Raw genomic sequence first — 20,002 nt, forward strand, 5'->3', positions numbered from 1 at the left:
ACACTGATGAACAGTCACTAAATTCAATTCTCTTGTACTCATGTGCTTCAGAAAGATGGTGGTACGGAACAAGCTACCCAAACCTGACATGTTATTTTGAAACACAGCTGCTGGATAAGGAAAAGTAAGATGTGCCTACCTGGGAGACCTGTGTGACGCAGAAAGAACTAACCCAAGAAACAGAGGAAAGAACTCTGTTATCGGGATTTAAGCAAGGCTGGGGGAGAACACTGTCTCTGCTACTAATATCAGAGTACTGCCGTGTTGTATCTGTGTTCAGACCTGAGATGAGAAGTCATCAAGTTAAAAAAAAAAAAAAACAACAACAAACCCAAAACAAGAATTATATAATCTTTTAATTGCATTGTGATTTTATTGTACACTTTCAAACAGAAATATCACTTGAAAGGCATCCGGTTCCCTTATTTTGTTGCACTGTACGTGTTATACAAATAAGAGCTGGGGTGGCATACAACCAAAATGTCACTCTGGGTTTTCAAATAATTAGTTGAAAGAAGCAGAAACTTAAAACGTAGCTGGGAATTTACAGCCACAGAAGAGCTTTGCAAATGACTGGTTAAATACGAAACACAGATGCAAAGGGTGGGAGGGTAAGCTGGGGAGGAAGAGGGATGGCAAATTTCCAGTTTGAGGCTGAAGTAGGAAAAAAACCCTAACAACTGTACACAAGTGTCAACTTGCTCAGTATTTACATTCTGAGCATCACCAATGCTACAGATAAGCAATGTACTAAAAAAATAACTTAAAAAAAGCTATACAATTGTAGTTATAAATACTATATCTTTGAAACTAGTTAAGTAATGTAGGCTAAAAAAACGTTCACAGTTACTCTGAAGAGAGCTGTACATATATATATATTGCACAGTAGAAAAGTTCATTCATTATACCATGTGTAAACAACTTTTTTCTTTGGCAATTTCAGGACCTAGAGGAGTATTTGCTGAGAGCAAAAGCACTTGGGTACAAGGCACATCAAAAGCTTTTAAAGCTGCAAGATAAATCCTTCTGACACTTTCCAGTTAGCACTGTCATTCTCTCTAGAAAAATATGTACCTGTCAATTCAGAACAACACATTTCTACAAGTATAACTCAGAGGTCTGGTGACAAAAACATCAGCTGTTCTTGGCTGTTATTCTACAGTAACAGATTTGGCCAAATTTCTTGGAAAGTCCACCTAGAATGAAGAGACAGACTTTCATAAGTATATGACAGAGTAATACTGACATTCTGCATTTGACAGTTCATTTAGTGTGCTTTTTTTAGACTTCCTAATGAGTTCTGCTTTATTCTAGACACACACACAAGAAACTATAGATCTGCAGATAATGACTCACTGTTGAATTCATCCTTGCTTCCAAAACCCTCCTAACAAATACATGTTTGTTTTGCGCAGGGTACCTTTTCAAACCAACACACCTAGCTAGCGTCAACAAACTAAGCTGTACAAAGCACTGAACTATTTTAGGTTACAGTGCAATATCACACTTTAAGACCTAGTTCTCTGAAAAAAGTCCTACCTGCGCCCTTAATGAATCAAACTAAGCAAACAATCTTTATAATTATTTTTTTAGAATGATACTAATATTAAAAAAAATATAAGTCTGAAGAATTGGCACTGAAATGCCACCTCTACTAGCACAGTCACGATAAGTTCCACTAACGTTACACTGGTAGGAGGAAGTTCAAAACTGCACTAACTGGAGTGCTAAATATAGAAAGCACTTACATCGTATCCTCTGAGAACAGCCAGGTGGAATGAAAGCAACTGGAGAGGAATAACACTCAAGACTCCTTGAAGGCAGTCAACCGTGTGAGGCAGCTCAATGGTTTTGTAGGCAAATTTTGAGCTTTCCGTGTCTTCTTTAGAACACAGAATGATTGGACGACCCTGAAAATAAATTTTTTCAGTGTTAAGTGAAGAGTCGGCTTTGAACTGCTTTGAAATATTGGTTCACAGCATGCCTGTAGTAAGTCTGAAGATTACTTTTGTCATTCACTGGTTTGTGAGACTTGAATGTGTTCACCCTGTAGAGTTTTAGTGTTATTACATTTGCTTCAAAACAAACAAAAAACTCAAACAAACGACCCCCATGCAACCAGTTTTCACTAGTGATGTTAACCTCTAATCACAGCCTACAATGCAGATATAGCATCTTATTTATAACTTAATAATTAAAAAAAAAAAATCACCAATACATCCTTTTTCTAAGGCACACTCAGCCGTAACACAACATGCACTATCTCCTTCCCTATGACATTGTATTAGTTAAACAGCTTACCTGTCGAGCAGTGACCTGTTGCAGAGCATTCTGGCACTTGGTGAAACAAGGATCCTTCATTATCACCATGATAACAGGCATTTGTTTATCAATTAGGGCTAATGGCCCGTGTTTCAGCTCGCCAGCCAGGATACCTTCAGAATGCATATAGGTGATTTCTTTTATTTTCTAAAAAAAGCAAATGCCATCGAGTTACTAGTAAATCAGATGAGAAATAAAAGCCACAAGCAGCAAAACACCAAGGCTGTACATCTGCCACTTAAATACAGACATATGGTATCAAGTTGGTATTTTCAAAGATCAGTTAATGGTGAAAACAGACAGGCATGTCGGCTGGGATTTCTAGCAGGCTGCTGGTAGAAGCACAGCTTGCCTGCACACGTGCATTTGCAGATAAAGAAATGGAGTAACCAATGGGAACTTTAAGAACCAGGCACCCAGCACAACCTTGGCTGCTGCAGTCTACCTTTAACATTTCAAACTACTGTGGGATGGATATGTGTCCGTTCCACCAAAATGTTCGTAACAATTTGAGTTTCCTGCATCAGCATCTCATCTGAACATCGGCCCATCGTGGGTTTTTGATGTTATTTTCAAACAGATTAGCATTTTAAATTGTTTGGCTTTGTCATTTTTTTTATTATTATTATTAAATAGACTCATTAAACACTGCATTTATTATGTGAAAGAAACAAGAAACTGATAATGTATCCAGGTTCACCTTAAGTATGTGTTCAATCCAACAGGACTAAATGCTCTTCATTATAGATAGCAGTTTACTGCAGCAAAATTAAGTTGTAATGAAATATTAGAAGTAAACTATTTTGCAGAAAACAGAAAAGCTCATTTTAAGTAACATCCAACAACACTGAGAGGTTCCTACCAGAGCTCCTTCCAGACAAGTGGCATAATTATATCCACGACCCATAACCAGCAGTGATCTTTGTTTGTACAGTTCAAGAGCCAAATCATGTATCTTCTCATCCAACGACAGGACTTCTTTAATCATCTCTATTGGGGCACATAAAAAGCACGTATAAAACATTTTTTAATTGGAAAAAAATAGCTTGCTTGTAGTAGGATGTGCTAATGATCTGTTAGAACTTTGCATCTTTGCAACTTTGACAGCACTTTAAGGATGTTTTCTCCAGCCTTATGTACAGCAACAAATTTAAAGTAACTATTGATTTAAACAACGCTCATCCATCCCATTTGTATTTCTAAAGGAAGTTGTGAACATCTGTTCTAAAGTCACCTAGAACTGGTTTCCTTTTATCTATCCTGATGTGAAGTGAGAGGCTTTACAAATTTCAAATCATCAACTTAGCAGATCAAGTAATATTTCTCATACAAAACTACCTTACTGTAATTAAAAAACCCAACCCACGAAAATTCTGATCTTCCTGCCAAGTTTCTTGGAAGGGTACTTGTAAAACTGGCAATTAGTGTAGAAACCATTTTTCTTATATTGTCTACCTTTCAGGAGGAGGGGGAGAGTGAAACTTAAATAAGAAACATCCCTGAGTAGTATTTTATATTGCCCATTAAACAACATCCCCTATCCCTCCTCAAACCCAAAATATCAATATACCTGGCAATGATTTTAGTCCACTAATGATTTCCTGTCTCCTTTTCTGCAAGGAAATTCTGTCTTCAGACATCATTAGGCCAAACATTACAAGAGACACGAATTGGCTGGTATAAGCCTGCAGACAAAACAAAACGTTTAGCAGCTAGGTCTGCAGAGTTAGTATGATCTCAGATTGAAGTGCTACAATTAACATTTTAATTGGATTCCACGGGGGGGGGGGAGAAGTATGAAAGTCAAACACGGAACAGCAATTACCTTTGTACTTGCCACACCTATCTCAGGCCCTGCATTGATATGTACACCACAGTCAGTCTCCCTCGATATTGAGCTTCCAACTGTGTTTGTGATGCCAACTGTTAGAGCACGACGTTCTTTGCAATACCTCAAGGCCATAAGCGTATCTGCAGTTTCACCTGGAAAACATTTACACCTTGACTTCAGGTTGACAGAGGATCATAATGATTCCTGAAAAGCATAAAATTCTATACACATGCCATCTAAGTAACTGCCTACACAATGCAAAATGAAACTGAAAACAATCTTTCAGGACTCACTCTTCTATATATTTGAACCAAGTCTGAAAGAAACTTTCATTCAAGACAAACCTGGCCCATTAGCCATCACCCTCCTTTGCAACGTGCAGAAAGTAGTAAATCACTGGTTTTTTAAAATTTTTCTAGTTTTCACTCAACTGAAAACAAACAGTAAATGCAGCTCACCTGACTGACTTATAAAAAAGCACACATCGTCTCTGAATACAGGTGTGTTTCTATCCAGGAAGTCACTAGCAAGTTCCACCATCACTGGTAATTCAGTTAATTCTTCCAATACTTGTCGAGTCTGTAGTCAAGCAGCACACAATATTTGTTAATATTGCCACCCATGAAAGTCTTGACATCTTAAGAGTTAGAGATAATCTAAATGCATTCTTACTACAAAAAACTGATTATTACAGCTCATCAGAGCTTTAAAAGCCAAGGTGAAAAACGTTAATTTCTAGCATGGTGGGTAACAGAGTTGGAGTATTAATAAAGAATGTGGCACAAAGAAAAACTAAATAAAAGGGCAAGACGCTTCAATGAAAGGCAAAGTTTGAGACACAGAAGAAAAAGCAGATCAAGAGCTATTGTCTAAAAACCCAGCAACTAGGAGCTATATATGCTTTCAGCTAAGGCTGAACATACAGCTACTGCGGCGTGATAACTGGTCCCACAGCCAATAATGATCAGTCTCCGACACCTTCTGATTTCTTTCAAATGATCCTTCAGGCCCCCCAGCAGAACTGTAAACAAACAAATAAGCATATATCAATGGTGTAGTTTATTTTCTAGTTAGTATGTTCAAAATCTGCAGGCTTAATACAGCCTGAGTTACCTGTGCTGCTTTCGAAATTCACCCTGCCTCTCATCGTATTGACAACTGACTCCGGTTGTTCAAAAATTTCCTTTTGCATGAATGCACTGAAGTTACCTGTTCAGAAAAAAATTACATGGTAATGCTTAGGTTTGTTATTTGAAGTCTATTACAGTTACAGAGAGATGACTTTTAAGACTTGCTGTGGTAGCAAGCTAACTTAAGTTGATTGTGTTAGCTTACAGAAAAGCTTAGGAAAAGGCAAGGAGAAAGGAAGGCTTGGTAGCCTTCCTCTGTTGGTCAGTAGCCAACCTCTATTAGGTTGGTTTCATTTCCCAACACTGGCAAGGTAACAGAATTCCTTTTTAAGGAAACTTCTATATTCCATTTCAGTTCTTAGTTTACAGTCCAAGTTTGCCAACAACTACAACAAGATGTTAACATTAGTTATATTTTCACTCAATATTGAGATGACTAGAAGTATCTAGGACTTTTCCAAGGCTAAAAATGGGTACGGTTCCATCTCGCCCATCTTTCCTTGGTCTTAAAGCTCGGAATTGTCAGCTCCCAGTACAAACAGCCTAACTATCAGATTATTTTCACAACAAATTAGCAGTTTTCTGCCTTATCTACTACACAAACAGTTAGTAACTATCCATCTTTGATGATACTCATTTACAGATGTTTCAACTCACCCTTCATGATTTGCTGCAATTCCATCTGCAAGGTTTGGATGGCCCGGGAAGGATCATCACTAGCTGAACGCTCAAGACGGTGAATTGAAAGCTTCCCATCAGTTACTGCTGCAATGTCATCATCTTCTAAAAAAATTACTCTGTTGGTGTGCTCAATGATAGCACTACAGAAGAAAACAAAAGCAGACAAACATGTCAGTAAGAGTTGGCAGCAGCACTCCTCAAAGCAATGAAATATGCTACACAGCACTTCTAGCCCCCCTTCTATCTTCCTTTTGGACATAACTGCAGATAGAGCCATCTTAAAGGAAATGGCTCCATCTGCTGCTCCTCCTGCACTCTCACAGGAACCCGGAGCAGAAGGCTCAGGAACCACAGCATCTTACATCAGCAAGTTCCTGCTGATCTGATCTTGCCTTCCAGGGTCTCTGATGGACCCCGAAGGTCTGGACCTTGCTTCTGAGAGAGACAAATGTGCACCCGATGTCCAGGTTCCTGCTAAATTTGGAACACCACCACTATTTCCTGCTGTAATAGCTGGATTAAAATGCCAAAACCCAGCCTAACCTATAGTCTGCCCAAATACTCGGCTGATGGTGTCTATTTGTACCCAACTTACATTCCTACTCTGGATTTATTTCACACAGAAGTTAGTAATTGGCAGATATTTACAGTTCAAATGCTGATGTCAAGCCTCCGCATTTTTCAAGTATCTTAGCCTGTGGACTTTAGGAAGTTACCTGGATTAGAAGCTATCCTATCACAAAACAACTGTACAGAAGCAAGATAGTGTAAGACTTCCAGAGCTATCTCCCTTATAAACAAAAACAGTATTTTGAAAAGCGTTTAGGTACTTTTAATACCTTGCATCTGAAGCAAAGAAAAATTCTACTGCCTTATCCCCAACAGCATGAAGGCAGGTAGAACTGTCCAGTCTTTTCATTCGTGAATTGCATATGTTCTTCACATTCTCAATGTTGCCTATTAAAGAAATGCAAATGCAAAACCAGATCTGTTAAAAATAGAGATTTCAGACTATACAGGTTCAAGGTATCACAGTTACACAAATATTTTGGGGAGATGGGACTTTTACATGAACTTCGCATTCAGTAGTATAAAAATAGAATATACTCAGCTAAGAAGCTATTTGGGGCATCAGCTAGTAGTTTTATAGTACAAAGTCCAATTAACCTAATTTCTAATCATAAAGTAACAACAATTTTGGCACTTAAAATAATGTAATTTGACTTATCAACTTACACGTTCTATATAAAACAGGAATCTGTTCAGTGGAGAGCTTGTACTTGCTTCTAACCCCAATAAGCAAAGGACTCCCTCTCCTACAAAGGAAAACACACAAGTTTATAAAGAGAAAGGTGCGTACAAAGAAGTCAAAGGACATCCATGAAGTTGAAAGACAGTATCCCATCTACCTTCCTAAATAGGAAGATCCTCCTCAACCCTGATCCTAAAGCCATTATGTGACAGGAGTTATATGAATGTGTTTTGTTTCCTTAAGATTTGCCAAATGTTATTATATGAATAAGCACCATATGCCTTGGCGATTCTTTCCCTGTGAACTACACCCAGGTAGAGGAAAATGTATATGAACTAATTGTTTTTCTTCCAGTAATAACAAAACAGCTTAGCACAGGCACCAATTTGAATACCGTTTTTCAAAGCTTACTCAGCCTCTGAAGTGAGCCAGCAGTAAGCTTCAGTGCTCTTTACTAGTGAAATACTGTTCTACCCTTTAGCCTTTTAAACTCAGAAATGTCAAGTGCACCTCTGAAACTGTAGAACATTAAAATCATTTTTTTAATTATATGTGTCACGTTCCATATTGAAGAGCTTATTAAAAAAAATAAAAATCACAGGAATAAAAGAGTAATTCACGCACCCCCACCCAACACCTCAGATTACAAATTTAGCTTCTCTTAATCCCCTCACTCCTAGAAACCCAAACCTGAACCAGATATAGAAGTATTCGTTTCAGAAGAAGTTCTCCAGCTAGAGTGATGGTACAGCAGGCTTTTTCACAATTTTAATATAGTCCTATTTTAGACCGCAGAAGCAATGGGCTTTTTCAGTTGTGGGGATAAGGGCTGTTTTGTACTACTTCTACTTCACTTGCTACTTTAGTATCTTTACATTTCCTGAAAGTTGTTTTCCAAGTAATAAATAAAAGTAGAACTTATACAGAAAAAACCTCATAAATGCTGTGACAGCTATAGAACACTATTTATGTAACCTATTAGTATGATGGCCAACCTGAATATACTTCTCAGTCTCTATTCAGTATGAAGGAAAATTGAACCCTTTCCATCCACTTTTACATATAGGAGAAATGCTAGCACACTCCATATAGCTTCTGAAATGGAGGATACACTGAGCTTCTTTAGCGACACACTGTAACGGATAAAAGGACAGACTATGGGAATGAGTCTGTCAGTGGTACATTCTTCTGAGTGTGTCATTTGGACAATCTCCAACCAAAAGCGTATTTGCAGGAAGCAACAAAACATCATCTGATTACTTCCCGCTACTGTCTTTGCATCCTCAAAAAGTGAGTGGTCACAGCTAATTTATCAAACAAAATCAAATTAAAGATTATAGAGAAATCAACACAAGCCTCCGGAAATTATGTGACCTGCAGTCAGTACAGCTCAAATTAAGTTATATTTAATAGTCAGTTGAAGATACACTCAGCAGAGCTTTACTGCACTTCACAAGGATTCCGCTAGAGCAGCTATCTACCTCCTGTGTTTTGGTTAATTAAGCAGTCTAAACATCAGTATTCTAGGGGGGGCTGGTTTTGTTTTTAAGAGATGTTAGCATTTTTTTTTACCTAAAAAAGCATGAAGTATGTATAAAATGGACTTTTACTTACCTGGTAGCAACAGCTTCACCTGGGTAATGGATGCTCTTGAAAACCAATGCAAAAGCACCTTCCTGGAAACCATGGAAACAGAAGAGAAAAAAAAAAATCCTGAACAACTTATCTCAATTAGTTGCATCTCATTAAACTGGGGCCCCTCTTCCTGAGGAGGTTTTGAAGGAAAGCTCTTTACTGCTATCAGGAATCTCTTCCTGGAGGGCAGACCGCACCTTTAAAGGAATTGGTCGTGGAGCAGAGCAAGCTAACATGCACGTAACAGGGCAGCAGCTGAACCATCAGGAAGTGAGCACTTAGCCTCTCTTTATAAATAAAAACAATACCTTCTAATGCAAGGGTTAAGAAAAATCTCCGAGATGTTACTTGTAATGAAAATGAAGACTGTTAGGCATTTACTTTTCATAAGACTTTTAATAAGAATGTGCACGTAGCTGCATTTTATCACACATTTCCAGCAAAAATTTTGGAGTTACTACTTCTAGGTTAAGCAGCAAATTCTCACTACTAACGTATTTTCAAAAAAAACCCTCCACTAAAAATAAAAGAAAACATCGAAATCCACAACACAAGAACAAAAACGGGAACACAAAGCCAACCACTATAGTATTAACACAGCTTGCAAACTTGAGGAGTATTCCAAAAGCAGGAGAACGCCCCCCCCCCCTCGCCTTGCAAAGAGAAGAGAGATGGTAACATTCACTCCTCTGGCAGGGACTCCAGTCTGAGACTATTCTGCTCTTCTTTTGCTGTCAGGTGTAGCCACCCTTTGCCTCAACTAGGTGCTGCACCACTATTCCCTCTTGACCCATACAGGCCATGTGAATTCCAGCCCTGCTCTAGGGGAATCCTACAGAGCTGCTTTAGAGACGAGAAAGGGGAGGTGAAAAAAGGGTAAGAAACTGCAGGAAGGGGAGGGAAAATATCTGCCCAGGGACCAGAGGGAGGAAACAAAGCAAGCTTTCTCCAAGTTTGCAATGCATCTATCGAAGTTTTTAAGAGTTTACATACTAAGTAACAGTAGATTCCCACTTCACAGTTTGGGAACCAGCTACGCCATGAATCCGTACAGCTTGTTAGATCTATTTCCAAATATTGGAGCCAAGACATACTATTAGACAAACCTGAATCACAGCAGTGTTTTAACAGGATCAGAATAGCCTTTAAGAACATACTGTCCTTTATGAACAGTAACCCCCAGAGGTTCCTACATTTTTTTTTTTTAATTAAGCTGCTTCATTGAAAACAGTGATAACCTGTTGCTTTAAAAATAAAAACAAACTGAACCAAAAACCACTGCTAATGCCATTTAAAAATTTACCACTGAAAAGCCTTTGAAGCATCCAAAATTTTAATCTCATTTCTTGGGCTATTAAGCATTGTTTAGAGGCTAAAAAGCATTATTTGCAGCACCTTCGATGACTCCTGCAGAGGATCTAAATGCATAAATGCAGAATACTAAAGAACCCCACAAATGGCTTATAATGTAGTACAGGAAAAAAGGAACATCCCACTTACCAACTGTTGAATAACTCTTTCCACCAAGGCTGAAAAACTGGTGTCCTCGCTCTCTCTGTTGTCATACATGTATTTGATCAATTTGGGGATCGTTTCTGTATCCGTTTCAGATTCAAATTCATAGCCTTTGCTCTCCTGAAATATCACACAGAAGAGCAAAACAGTGTTTTCATCCTCAGGAAAGAAACACTGAAGAGCCGTTCAGCCGTCTCCCACCAAAAACTGCACAGTAAGAGAGACTGCTCGGAACACTACACTGGACTAGTGGATATATAGAGACAAAATATAGAGACTTAACCTGTCATAGCTTACTCTTTCAGAAATACTGTAATAAGACGCGTAATAAGACTTGCTTAGCATCTGTCAAGCAACAAGAGACAGGAGGAGCCCACGCCACACACCCTCTCAGTTTGAGCACAAATTGCTGCTCTACTCGTAAGTACTTTGCATTTATGATTACAAGGACATATTTTACTTCCGCATATCTTTATTAGACAGACTCCTTCACACTACTATTTTATAGATGATATCAAGAAATTTGTATTCAGATTCCACCAAAGTCATGAAAGATCTGACAGTAGTTGGTGGGGCATTCAACTTCTAGTTTTAGAATCATGTCGCCATAGACTCACCAGAAATTTTCTCAGGTCCTTATAATTTGTAATGATTCCATTATGGATAACAACAAATTCTAGAAGGAAAAAATATATATACATCAGTAATGGAAAATTAAGATATTTATCTCAAAATGAGAGGGGAAAAATGCTTAGAAGTACACTAGAAACTACCTGCTATAGCTTTCAGACAGAGTTTATCATAACATGGACAACAGAAAGCAGAAGCTTATAAATTCTGAGGTGATATGGAGGTTGTTCCAAATCATCAAGACAGTTTGAAACTATATCCCATAGAATAGCACCAAGCCGTCTCAAGTGAAAAACAGTATGAAATCTCCTTTTTCCAGCCCAGACAATAATGATGCAGTTACATTTTAGGAATCTTACTTTTTAAAACAAGAATGTTTTCCCTTGTTTAACTTGCATGGATTTTCAGAAAACAGATCTCATTAATCTTTTACATTGTTACTTTAGCCTTAAAAGAGGTTATTTTATTGTAAAGGTGTCTAACATAGAATAGCAACATTTTAGCCCTAGTGTACAAAATAGATACCATAACACTAGTAAGGAGAGAGTACATATGTATGTACCATGTGGGTTCAACAATTTCAGATTCATACAGTTCCAGAATGCTGCAGAGATTACATACCATTCCTTTTATCTGATCTCTGAGGGTGACTGTTTATTGCACTTGGTACTCCATGGGTCGCCCAGCGAGTATGAGCAATTCCAAAATGTGTTTCAAAATCTGCTTTTGAATCCAGGTCATCTTGTTCTATAAACAAGAAATTCAGTTTATGGAATATCTAAAGCTGAGTCTCTCTCTCACACACACACACACCCCACTAGTAAAACACTAAGAGAATTCCTACAGGCAAAAATCTAAGTTATCTTCTGGCTTTCTTTTAAACCACTTGCTTTCTTGACATTACACGTCAGGTAATTCAAGCTACTGTGATTAAAACTTTGTTTGCCAAGACTCAAGCATTTTCAGCCGATACTAACAGCTAGGCTAACAGACCACATTACTACAAATTATAATGTAAACGTATTAAAACACAACTTCAGTTTTTCACAGATGGAAGCACTGCATAAAGCAGATTGCGATGACAGCCAGATGCTTAAATACTCGTAAATTCTGTCAGAGTCCATGTTCCAACATTTCAGCTACCGAACACACAAATCATCCAAGTAAAGCACCAAGGGAGCCCAGGTCTTGAACAAAGAAGCAACCAAAAGAGAGTAGACCGATAATTTCACAGCACTATACCTAAAGATCAATTTGCTTTTCAAGTGCAGATCTGGGGGGCACAAACAATCAAACTGCCAGTGGATTACACAATACAGTCATCTCTGGTACAAAATCATAACCCTAATTTCATGGACTGACTGTCTGCTGAGATGCAGATATCTGACTGGGAGGCCAAAGCAAAGGGGTAAATTTTTAAAACACCTACTGTACAACTCTTCTTCCAGGGCCTTTACTTTTCCTCTTTTCTTAACTAGTTTGATGAACCTTTCTTTATCTTCGTTATTATTTCCATCAATGGCCACTCCTACAATACAGGACACGGTCACAAGCATTATTTAAAACACGAAATACACTGAATGAAAAAAGGCTGAGAAAATACAGACAAGCAAACACTAGCAAAACAATTATTTTAAATTATCACGCAATGGGATATACTTGAAGTCTGTCCCTAGACCTGTATATGTTCAAGTCAAACTCGATGAAGCCTATATCCGCTGCATAGATGAAAATATACATGAGCCATCTCAAATTTTGCTTGAGGACAGACTGATATATTTTGCCCAATTAAATCAGCCAACTCAAATTTAAAGACAAGTTTAATCTTCTTTATCCTTTCACTGGAACACACACACACAAAAGTCTGAGGCACAAACTACGTGACCCTGTATGGAGGTCGTCTACTTCACACCCTGTTTGCTTTGCTTATGTGTACTAAACCTCAACCACCATCTGATTACAGAGCTAAAACCCCAATTTAAAGTCCTGAGAAAAGCTGAAGAAGAAAAATCAAGGTAATTAGTTCTGATCTTTCAATCTGCATGACAAAAAAAAAAAAAAAATCCAGCAGAAGTTGAATACACCGAAAAGCCACATACCTAGCTACTGGTTGCTAAAATTCATTTGTTGAGTTAGTTTACATACCTGCGGAGTCATATCCTCTGTATTCCAGTCTCTGTAATCCTTTTATCAGGGTTTCAAATATTTCCTTCCGAGTCCGAGGCACTCTGTAGTTTAGATAAGCAAAAATTCCTGTTTAAAGAGAAAAGGGGGGGAGAAGTAAAGGGGTTTTTTAGAGTTTGCATCCCTTCGGATTCAATTCAAAACCCTTTAAAACTAGCATCCCAGAGAGGTCCTAGGGGGACCCCACTTCTGATTTAGTACAATTCTTCCTATTGGATTTTTAAATGGAAAGACTTCAAACACAACAAAGGAATCAGGACCCTCATTTTCACCACGCAAACACATATGCTTTTCTGGCCAGTTTCACTTGCCTCAGGTTACCCACCAAGAGTTAAACAGTTGAAAGAGCTTAAAAAAAAATTCTACTTTTCATGAAAACCGCAGCTGAAAATGGGAACATTGTGATCTATTTCATATCCAGATCTAAAACTAGACATTCAAAGAAGGAATATATTCACCAGTACTAACACAAGGAGACTTTTGTAATCAAAGTCATGGCCTTAAATACCCACGGGTAGGTACTAGGCACAACATCTATTTCTGAAAGGCTCCAGCTTAATGCCGTATACAACAGTCACTTCAGCAGGAAGAGAATAGAGAAGAAAACATGAAGAAAGGGCAGAAGTCAAAAGGATAGGACAACAAAGGAAAGAAACAGAAGATACAAAAACAGGGTCACCCAAAAAACAAGCATTCACTCTTTGCAGTGCCTCAGGACAATGCTGCCTGCCAAAACCAACTCGGAGACATAAGATCCGTTTGCTTGCCCCGTGTTACTCCGGTCAACTCTCACAGAGGCGTCATAGGAAAGACGTGGACTCACTCCTTGCCTACTCGGCAAACAGAGCCTGGAAGAGTCTGCAAGTCTGATCCCTCTTCTCTTGAATAGACCAGTCATCAACCAAGAAAGTGGCTTTTTTTTTTTTTTAGTTTTTGGGTTGGTCCTCCCCCTCGGCACAGTTTGGGTTTTTTTTGGAAGGCAAAAGTACACAAGCATTTTTTCGTTAAAAGGAGTTTGGGGGGTGTCATTTTATCTTTAGAAAAGGTGTATTAAAAAGGTCACCTGCAAAGGAAAACACAACCATTCTGTCGCTCTTCCTGGGACTTCTGTATTTATAAGGATACATTAGGCCTTTTTGTTAACTCTTCCAAATCCGTTCCCCAATAAAACAGGAATGTCTAATTTCACTGTTTCAACAATTTCTCTGAGCAACAAGTCAGGACTGGAGACCACAGTTAGCAAAACCCAGACTTTAAGAGCTCAATAGATAAGCAGTTCAGACAAGCAAATGTTTTAAATACAGAAAGCCTTTGTTTGAAATTTAACACCCTCTTCCCCTTCAATTAAGGCTTTTGAACTGTAAATGGCTGTAGTGAAGAAGCTGTTATAATGATACACCAATAAATCTCCCTTATAAATATTGTTGTGAATTCGGTTACTCCACTGGTTTTAAGCCATTAATACTGTTGATTTGACAGTGAGACTAAGAGACTACTACATTGCGCTCTGAATTTATCTTGGAAGGATTAAAGGGTGGAAAATGCTTTTCTGCTACAGAAGTGAGATTTATGAGGAGCCCAGCCTAATTATTTCTAGAGCGTCCAACATTAACGGAGATATTAAGACAATAGTTGCATTTAAAGAGGTATTTGGGAATTTTGAAGAGCTAAACACTGTTCTTCATGGACACTTTGAAAAATAACGCCTCCAGTTATATACAGTCACCTTAGACTGAGAGCTTGTTGATCATTTTTCCAGACAGATATTTACCGTTCTCTGGCACTAACCACGAACCTCAAGAGCAGAATTCTTCAATTTCTTCAATACAAATTTCTCAACATCATTCCAAAACATTGCTACACACCTCATTTCAGATCCAGCTCTACTTTCTAGGCCAGATTTCACAATGTATTTAAGACGCATCAGCCTTGTGTGTTCCATGTGGCATCTTTGACTACACAGAGCTCCAGGAAAAATCCTCCTTCGGGACCATCCTTACAATGCTACCAGTGTGCTGAGATTGTTAAAAAGATCCTTGTTTCCAGGGAACTCTAGCTGTGCTTCCACACACGTGAATTAGAAGACGCAGAAGTCACCAGAGGCCATTTACAATGAAAGCAATAGCTGCAGCCTGACTTCTCAAGGAATATATTATAAACTCTTTCAGTTAAAGGAAATAAATCTTACTCTCAGTACTGTTTCTCTAGTGCTTTTCTGTTTCATGATTTACCCACTTGCATATTTTCTTCCCTACTCAGTCATCATTTTGGCTAGATTTAAAGCACATTGCTCAACTCGCGTAGAAACAACTTTTGATAAAGACTTCTTGTAGCTTAATTCCTTCTGGAAGCAAACCAATATGAGTGAACCTTAGCTGAATCATAGTCACGGTAAGAGAGATTTGTGATGCTCACATGTTACTTTATAATGGCCTCCCCAAGCTATTAGATGCCATTTCCAGAGCTCACATCTCTCCTCCCCAATGAAGACACAAGTGCTCTCCAAGCTAATGCAATACTGAAGTGATATGTATCAAGTAAGATAATGTTTATTTGTCAGCACAACATAAGCAATGAAATACTTTCCTAAGTCATACACACAAACACAGAATCCAATGAAAGCATTTAAGAAGTGTTTTACTGGCGCACTGCTCTCTTGACCTGAATGCAAAATCTAGTTTATAACTTTCCATAGTTAGAGAGTTTGCACAAAGCCATGAACTAGGTCAATCATGTACGGCTTACCTTTAGAATCAGATACTCAAAACAGAAACAGAAGCTTGTTAAAACACTACTAAAACCAGCTTTAATCAGGGGCAGACACTGAAGGCAAGGATCTCCCTTTACGAGCGTATAAAGGCTTTAGTTTCCCCTTTCCCTTTCAGGATTGCAAGCAGAGCATCAAGAAGATGGAAAGTTCATTGAGTTGGTTTTGTTTTTTTTTTTTTTTGTAGGAAAAAAACCACAAGAACTCTTGTAATTGCAAGACTTCACCAAAATCAAGAAGGGGGCAGTCTGTACTTGGAGTTTGAATAAAATTATTATTATTACTTTTTTAAATAAAAGAATGTCTCTATTGGGGTAAGCACATCATTGATGCCAGAAATTTAGCTTTGAGAGTCTCAACTTCATGTCCCGATGAAACTAATTTTGATGGATCATCAGTTTAAGAGCATCTTACTTGGTTTTGAAACCCCGCATACTTTTGCTATACTGTTTTCTTAGATTTAAGTGTGATAACATCTCAACTTTGTTTCCTAAAGAATATCTTTGTGGCAGTATTTAATGACCTATGTATTTTCAAAACAGAAAACAATGGGTTTAAGTCTTCATGTGTCAGAGAAAACACAACAGGACATATTTTCAACACTTAAACCTGGAAAGATATGCAAAAATAAGAACAACGGCAAAAAAGTAATTGAGAAACTGTTGGTTGCAACCTCAAGGACTCCTGCACTTCCTACAGCAGATCAGCATAGCAAGGAAGATACGGGACACCTTTCATGATAACAGATGTCATGTAAAAGGTCTCAAAATGTCGATGGGAAGAAAACCAGCACTACTCTCAATGCACTTCATGAGCTGCTGCTCTCTTTGCCATTTCATACTGAGTCAGTTACTCCACCTCAAGCTAGATATTTCACCAAACTCATTTAACACTGTTAACACCCTCATTTCCCAACCAATATACGGCCCAGATATGCTAAGTTTTTGATATTACCACTACATGTCTGACCGCTTACTGTTTGCTGCCAATACCTTTGGTTTGCTTAGGCACTGAGCCAAGTCTCTCACCTGAAGGGGTTTTGTTTAGAAGATACCGAGTTTGCCCCATTGGTGGTGACCCGAGAGTCACGTAGGAGCTCAAACAGTATCACCTCGTGTTTCCATTCAGGTGAAAGAGGCTTACTGGACTCCTTGCTCTTTCTGGGGTTACAACTAAAGAGGATGCGGAGGCAGGGAAAAGATACCTATCTCAGAAAGTACATTTTTGGAAGCAGTAACTCAAGTCACTTTCAGTCTGTCTCTCACAAAAGAAGTTTTGTTCATGACGGCCAAGAAGTACAAGCACAAATTTTCCTACTTTCAACAAAAGTATCCTTCCAGACCCCAGAGGAGGTTTCAGTGAAGCGATAGGTAAAGTTTCGCTAAAATTTCCTCCATAACTGAAACACATTGCGTTAGCAGCTTCTGAACCCGCACTCTGACTTTAATCTGACCCAAAGCACATCTAAGCAGTTGTATACGCCGTGTCGGCGTTATCTTCACCACCTCATCTTGATTAGATCCAGGAAGGTGAACAAACTCACATCAGCTCTGAATTAACCCCCTTCACAGCCTTTTGTTTGAAAACCACAGACTCTTCCTATCGCCGCAGCCGGGAGGAGAGTCGCGACTAACCCCTACCGCCGGTCGGGGAAGGGCAGGGCCGGGCGTCGCGGGCAGCACCGGGGCCGGGACACCCCCGCGGCGGCGGGAGCGGGACGTGCTCCCATCCCAAGCCCCAGGGACCACCCGCCGGGCACGGCGGGCGCAGAGAGGCGAGGCTGCGGGGACACAGAAAGAAAATCTCCTTTCCTCGGGAGGAAGGACGGAGGAACTTCACCACTTCACCTTTACCTGCCATCACCGCAGGAGCCCGTCGTTCCCCCTTCTCACCCTCACAAAACGGGGGCAGTCCCGAACGAACCCGCTGCGGGGGAGGGATGCCGCAACCCCGGGCGCCGCTGTCAGAGCGGGACGGCCCCGCACCCCCCCGGCTGAGGGACAAAGCGGCCCTTGTCCCGCACCCCGGCAGAAGAGGCGGCCGGCCCCGGGCACGGCCCGCTTTGTCCGCGGGCACCTCGTTCCTACGCCCGCGGAGGCCGCCGGCTCCGTTCCCGCCCGGGCAGCCCCTGACGGCCGGCGAGGGGCGGCAGCGGCCCCGTCACTCACCGCACATGGTGGCGCCACACGATCCTCCCCGCTGACAGGAAACGCGGCTCCCGCCCGACGGCCCGGCTGGGGGACTGCCGCCGCCTCCCCGGCTCTTATAGCGCGGCCGGGTCGGCCCCTGCCTCCCTGCTCATTGGCCGGGGAGCGGGCGCTGGGGCCGCTCCGCCCGGGGCCCCCAGCGGCTGCACGGCGGGGGCAGAGCCCCGGCGCGGAGGCGGCCCGGGGGCGGGGGGGCAGCGGCTGTTCGTGCCTGCCCCTTCCCCGCACGCCCGCCCGCCTGCCTCGACCCCTCCCGGGGCCGCCGAGGGCTGTGGCGAGCGGTGGGGTCTATTCAGCTCGACCCTTCCTGGGGCCGTGGCGAGCGGCGTGGTGTGCCGGGCTCCGCACACGGAGAAGCCCGGGCGGGAGGCGAAGCAGTCGGTCCTGTCAGGGTAACATGGCCGTGCGTGAGGCGGCGGGGCAGGGCAGCCCCTCTCCGAGCTCTCCAGGGGACGGTGGCCCCCGTTTTGCAGCCTTTTCGGCCACACGCACTTAGAGACACGTTCTCAGCAGCCAACTTCATGGGCGCAGGCAGGACCGAGCACACCTGCGTTGGTGCTGAGGGAGGGCCACAGGCGAGGGCCATCCGCCTGCGGAGAGCCTTTTCCTGCAGCAGCAGACTGAACTCCTGGTCGGGCTGTGTGGTTTCCTCCATTTATTTGCCAAGGAAGAAACTGCAGATCGGCTCCGGGAGCCTCCACCGGCCTCATCGTCCCGGGCTGGGCTCTTTGGGGAGCAGACACCAGGAGGGTGATGGCGGCCGCAGGCCCTGGTCTGGCCGGCGTCGCCTGCATGGCGCCCTCAGCGCAGGCCCAGTCCTGCAGGCCTGGCACTTATCTTCTGAAGAAAACCGTGATGGCGTATCTCGGGGAGCCTCTTCCCAGCAGTGGGAATGGTGACTTTTAAAGCGAGTGCCTCGCGGCGTGCTTGGGACTGCAGGCATGCAGAGAAGTAGCTCAAGCCGTTATTTGAACAAATGTCTTTTTTTTAAAAATACGTAGAGTTTCATGGTGATTCAGCCTGCTTATAGTTTCTTCTTCCTTATTAAAAAGTACCAAAATATTACACAGAGATGATCCTAGTTATCTCATACACAGAGTTACTGAAACTCAAGTGCAAGGCATCTTATTTACGCGAGAACTTAAGGGCTCACTTTCTCTTGCATTTCTTGTAGTTCACTTTATATAAAAAGTGGTGGTTCCTTTAAACTTTGTCGCTTTTGATAGGAAGGCTGAATGAAGGATAAAGATCGGAAGGTCAGCATTTCAACTACAAAAAAAATTCTCTTTGTAAATTTTTGTGCCACTTTAAGAAAGGGAAACTGTCTCAATTTTCAGGCAAAAGCTAGATTTAAAGTATTTTCAAGTCATTAAAGAAAATAGTGTTAGAAATTCTGCTTTAAATTAATTTATAAGAAGGAATAAATTAAGTGTATTTCTTACTGCTTGTGTGAAACAGCTATGCTCACCGTGCTGGGTGTAACCCAGGTTTGTTTTCCTCCCCCCCATCCCCCAAAATAAGACTGAACAAGCCTGTGACTTGTCACCATTGTTGTCCCAGCTCTGTCGCTGACCTGCCGTGTGACATCAGGCAAGTAATTTGGACACACCATTCCAGTTTGTCTTGTCTGTTTAGGTTACTTTGCTCCTCCTCTGAAGCAATCTCTGATCTTGTTTCCCCCTGGTCCAACCCAAGCTAAGGGGCAGGTTCCTAGTCTCACCTGTGCTTGTAAATAGCACTGCTATTCATATTAAATTACATACAGTGAAGAGATTTTTTTTTTTTTCTCCCCGTGCAACACGAGTTTTAACTAATGAATGGTGCAGACAGTGAGAACAAAGCAGTTTG

General features: G+C 41.0%; 1 protein-coding gene across 1 annotated transcript; it reads right to left on the reverse strand.

Annotated features, from left to right (window-relative positions):
* Positions 1-343: 343 nt before the first annotated feature.
* On the reverse strand, positions 344-18,169 carry GFPT2 (glutamine-fructose-6-phosphate transaminase 2). Its single transcript, XM_082490030.1, has 19 exons — positions 18,116-18,169; positions 13,142-13,249; positions 12,426-12,524; positions 11,618-11,743; positions 10,984-11,042; positions 10,352-10,486; positions 8,831-8,892; positions 7,201-7,280; positions 6,804-6,921; positions 5,941-6,104; positions 5,267-5,362; positions 5,077-5,174; positions 4,612-4,732; positions 4,148-4,305; positions 3,893-4,007; positions 3,185-3,312; positions 2,302-2,469; positions 1,749-1,910; positions 344-1,196 (listed from the first exon to the last, which is right to left on the reverse strand). The coding sequence occupies exons 1-19, from the start codon at positions 18,120-18,122 to the stop codon at positions 1,152-1,154; spliced, it is 2,049 nt and encodes a 682-aa protein (XP_082346156.1). The 5' UTR covers positions 18,123-18,169; the 3' UTR covers positions 344-1,151.
* Positions 18,170-20,002: the final 1,833 nt, after the last annotated feature.

The sequence above is a fragment of the Vanellus vanellus genome (genome assembly GCF_965231255.1).
Source record: "Vanellus vanellus genome assembly, chromosome: 13".
Lineage (NCBI taxonomy): Eukaryota > Metazoa > Chordata > Aves > Charadriiformes > Charadriidae > Vanellus > Vanellus vanellus.

Bases quoted from the DNA above. Each gene is read 5' to 3' on its own strand.
- GFPT2 (XM_082490030.1), bottom strand. The intron at 12,525-13,141 runs GTATGTAAACTA...CCTGTATTGTAG, and splicing joins CAGAGGATATGACTCCGCAG to GAGTGGCCATTGATGGAAAT. The intron at 6,105-6,803 runs GTATTAAAAGTA...TTTCTTCTGTAG, and splicing joins TTCTTTGCTTCAGATGCAAG to TGCTATCATTGAGCACACCA.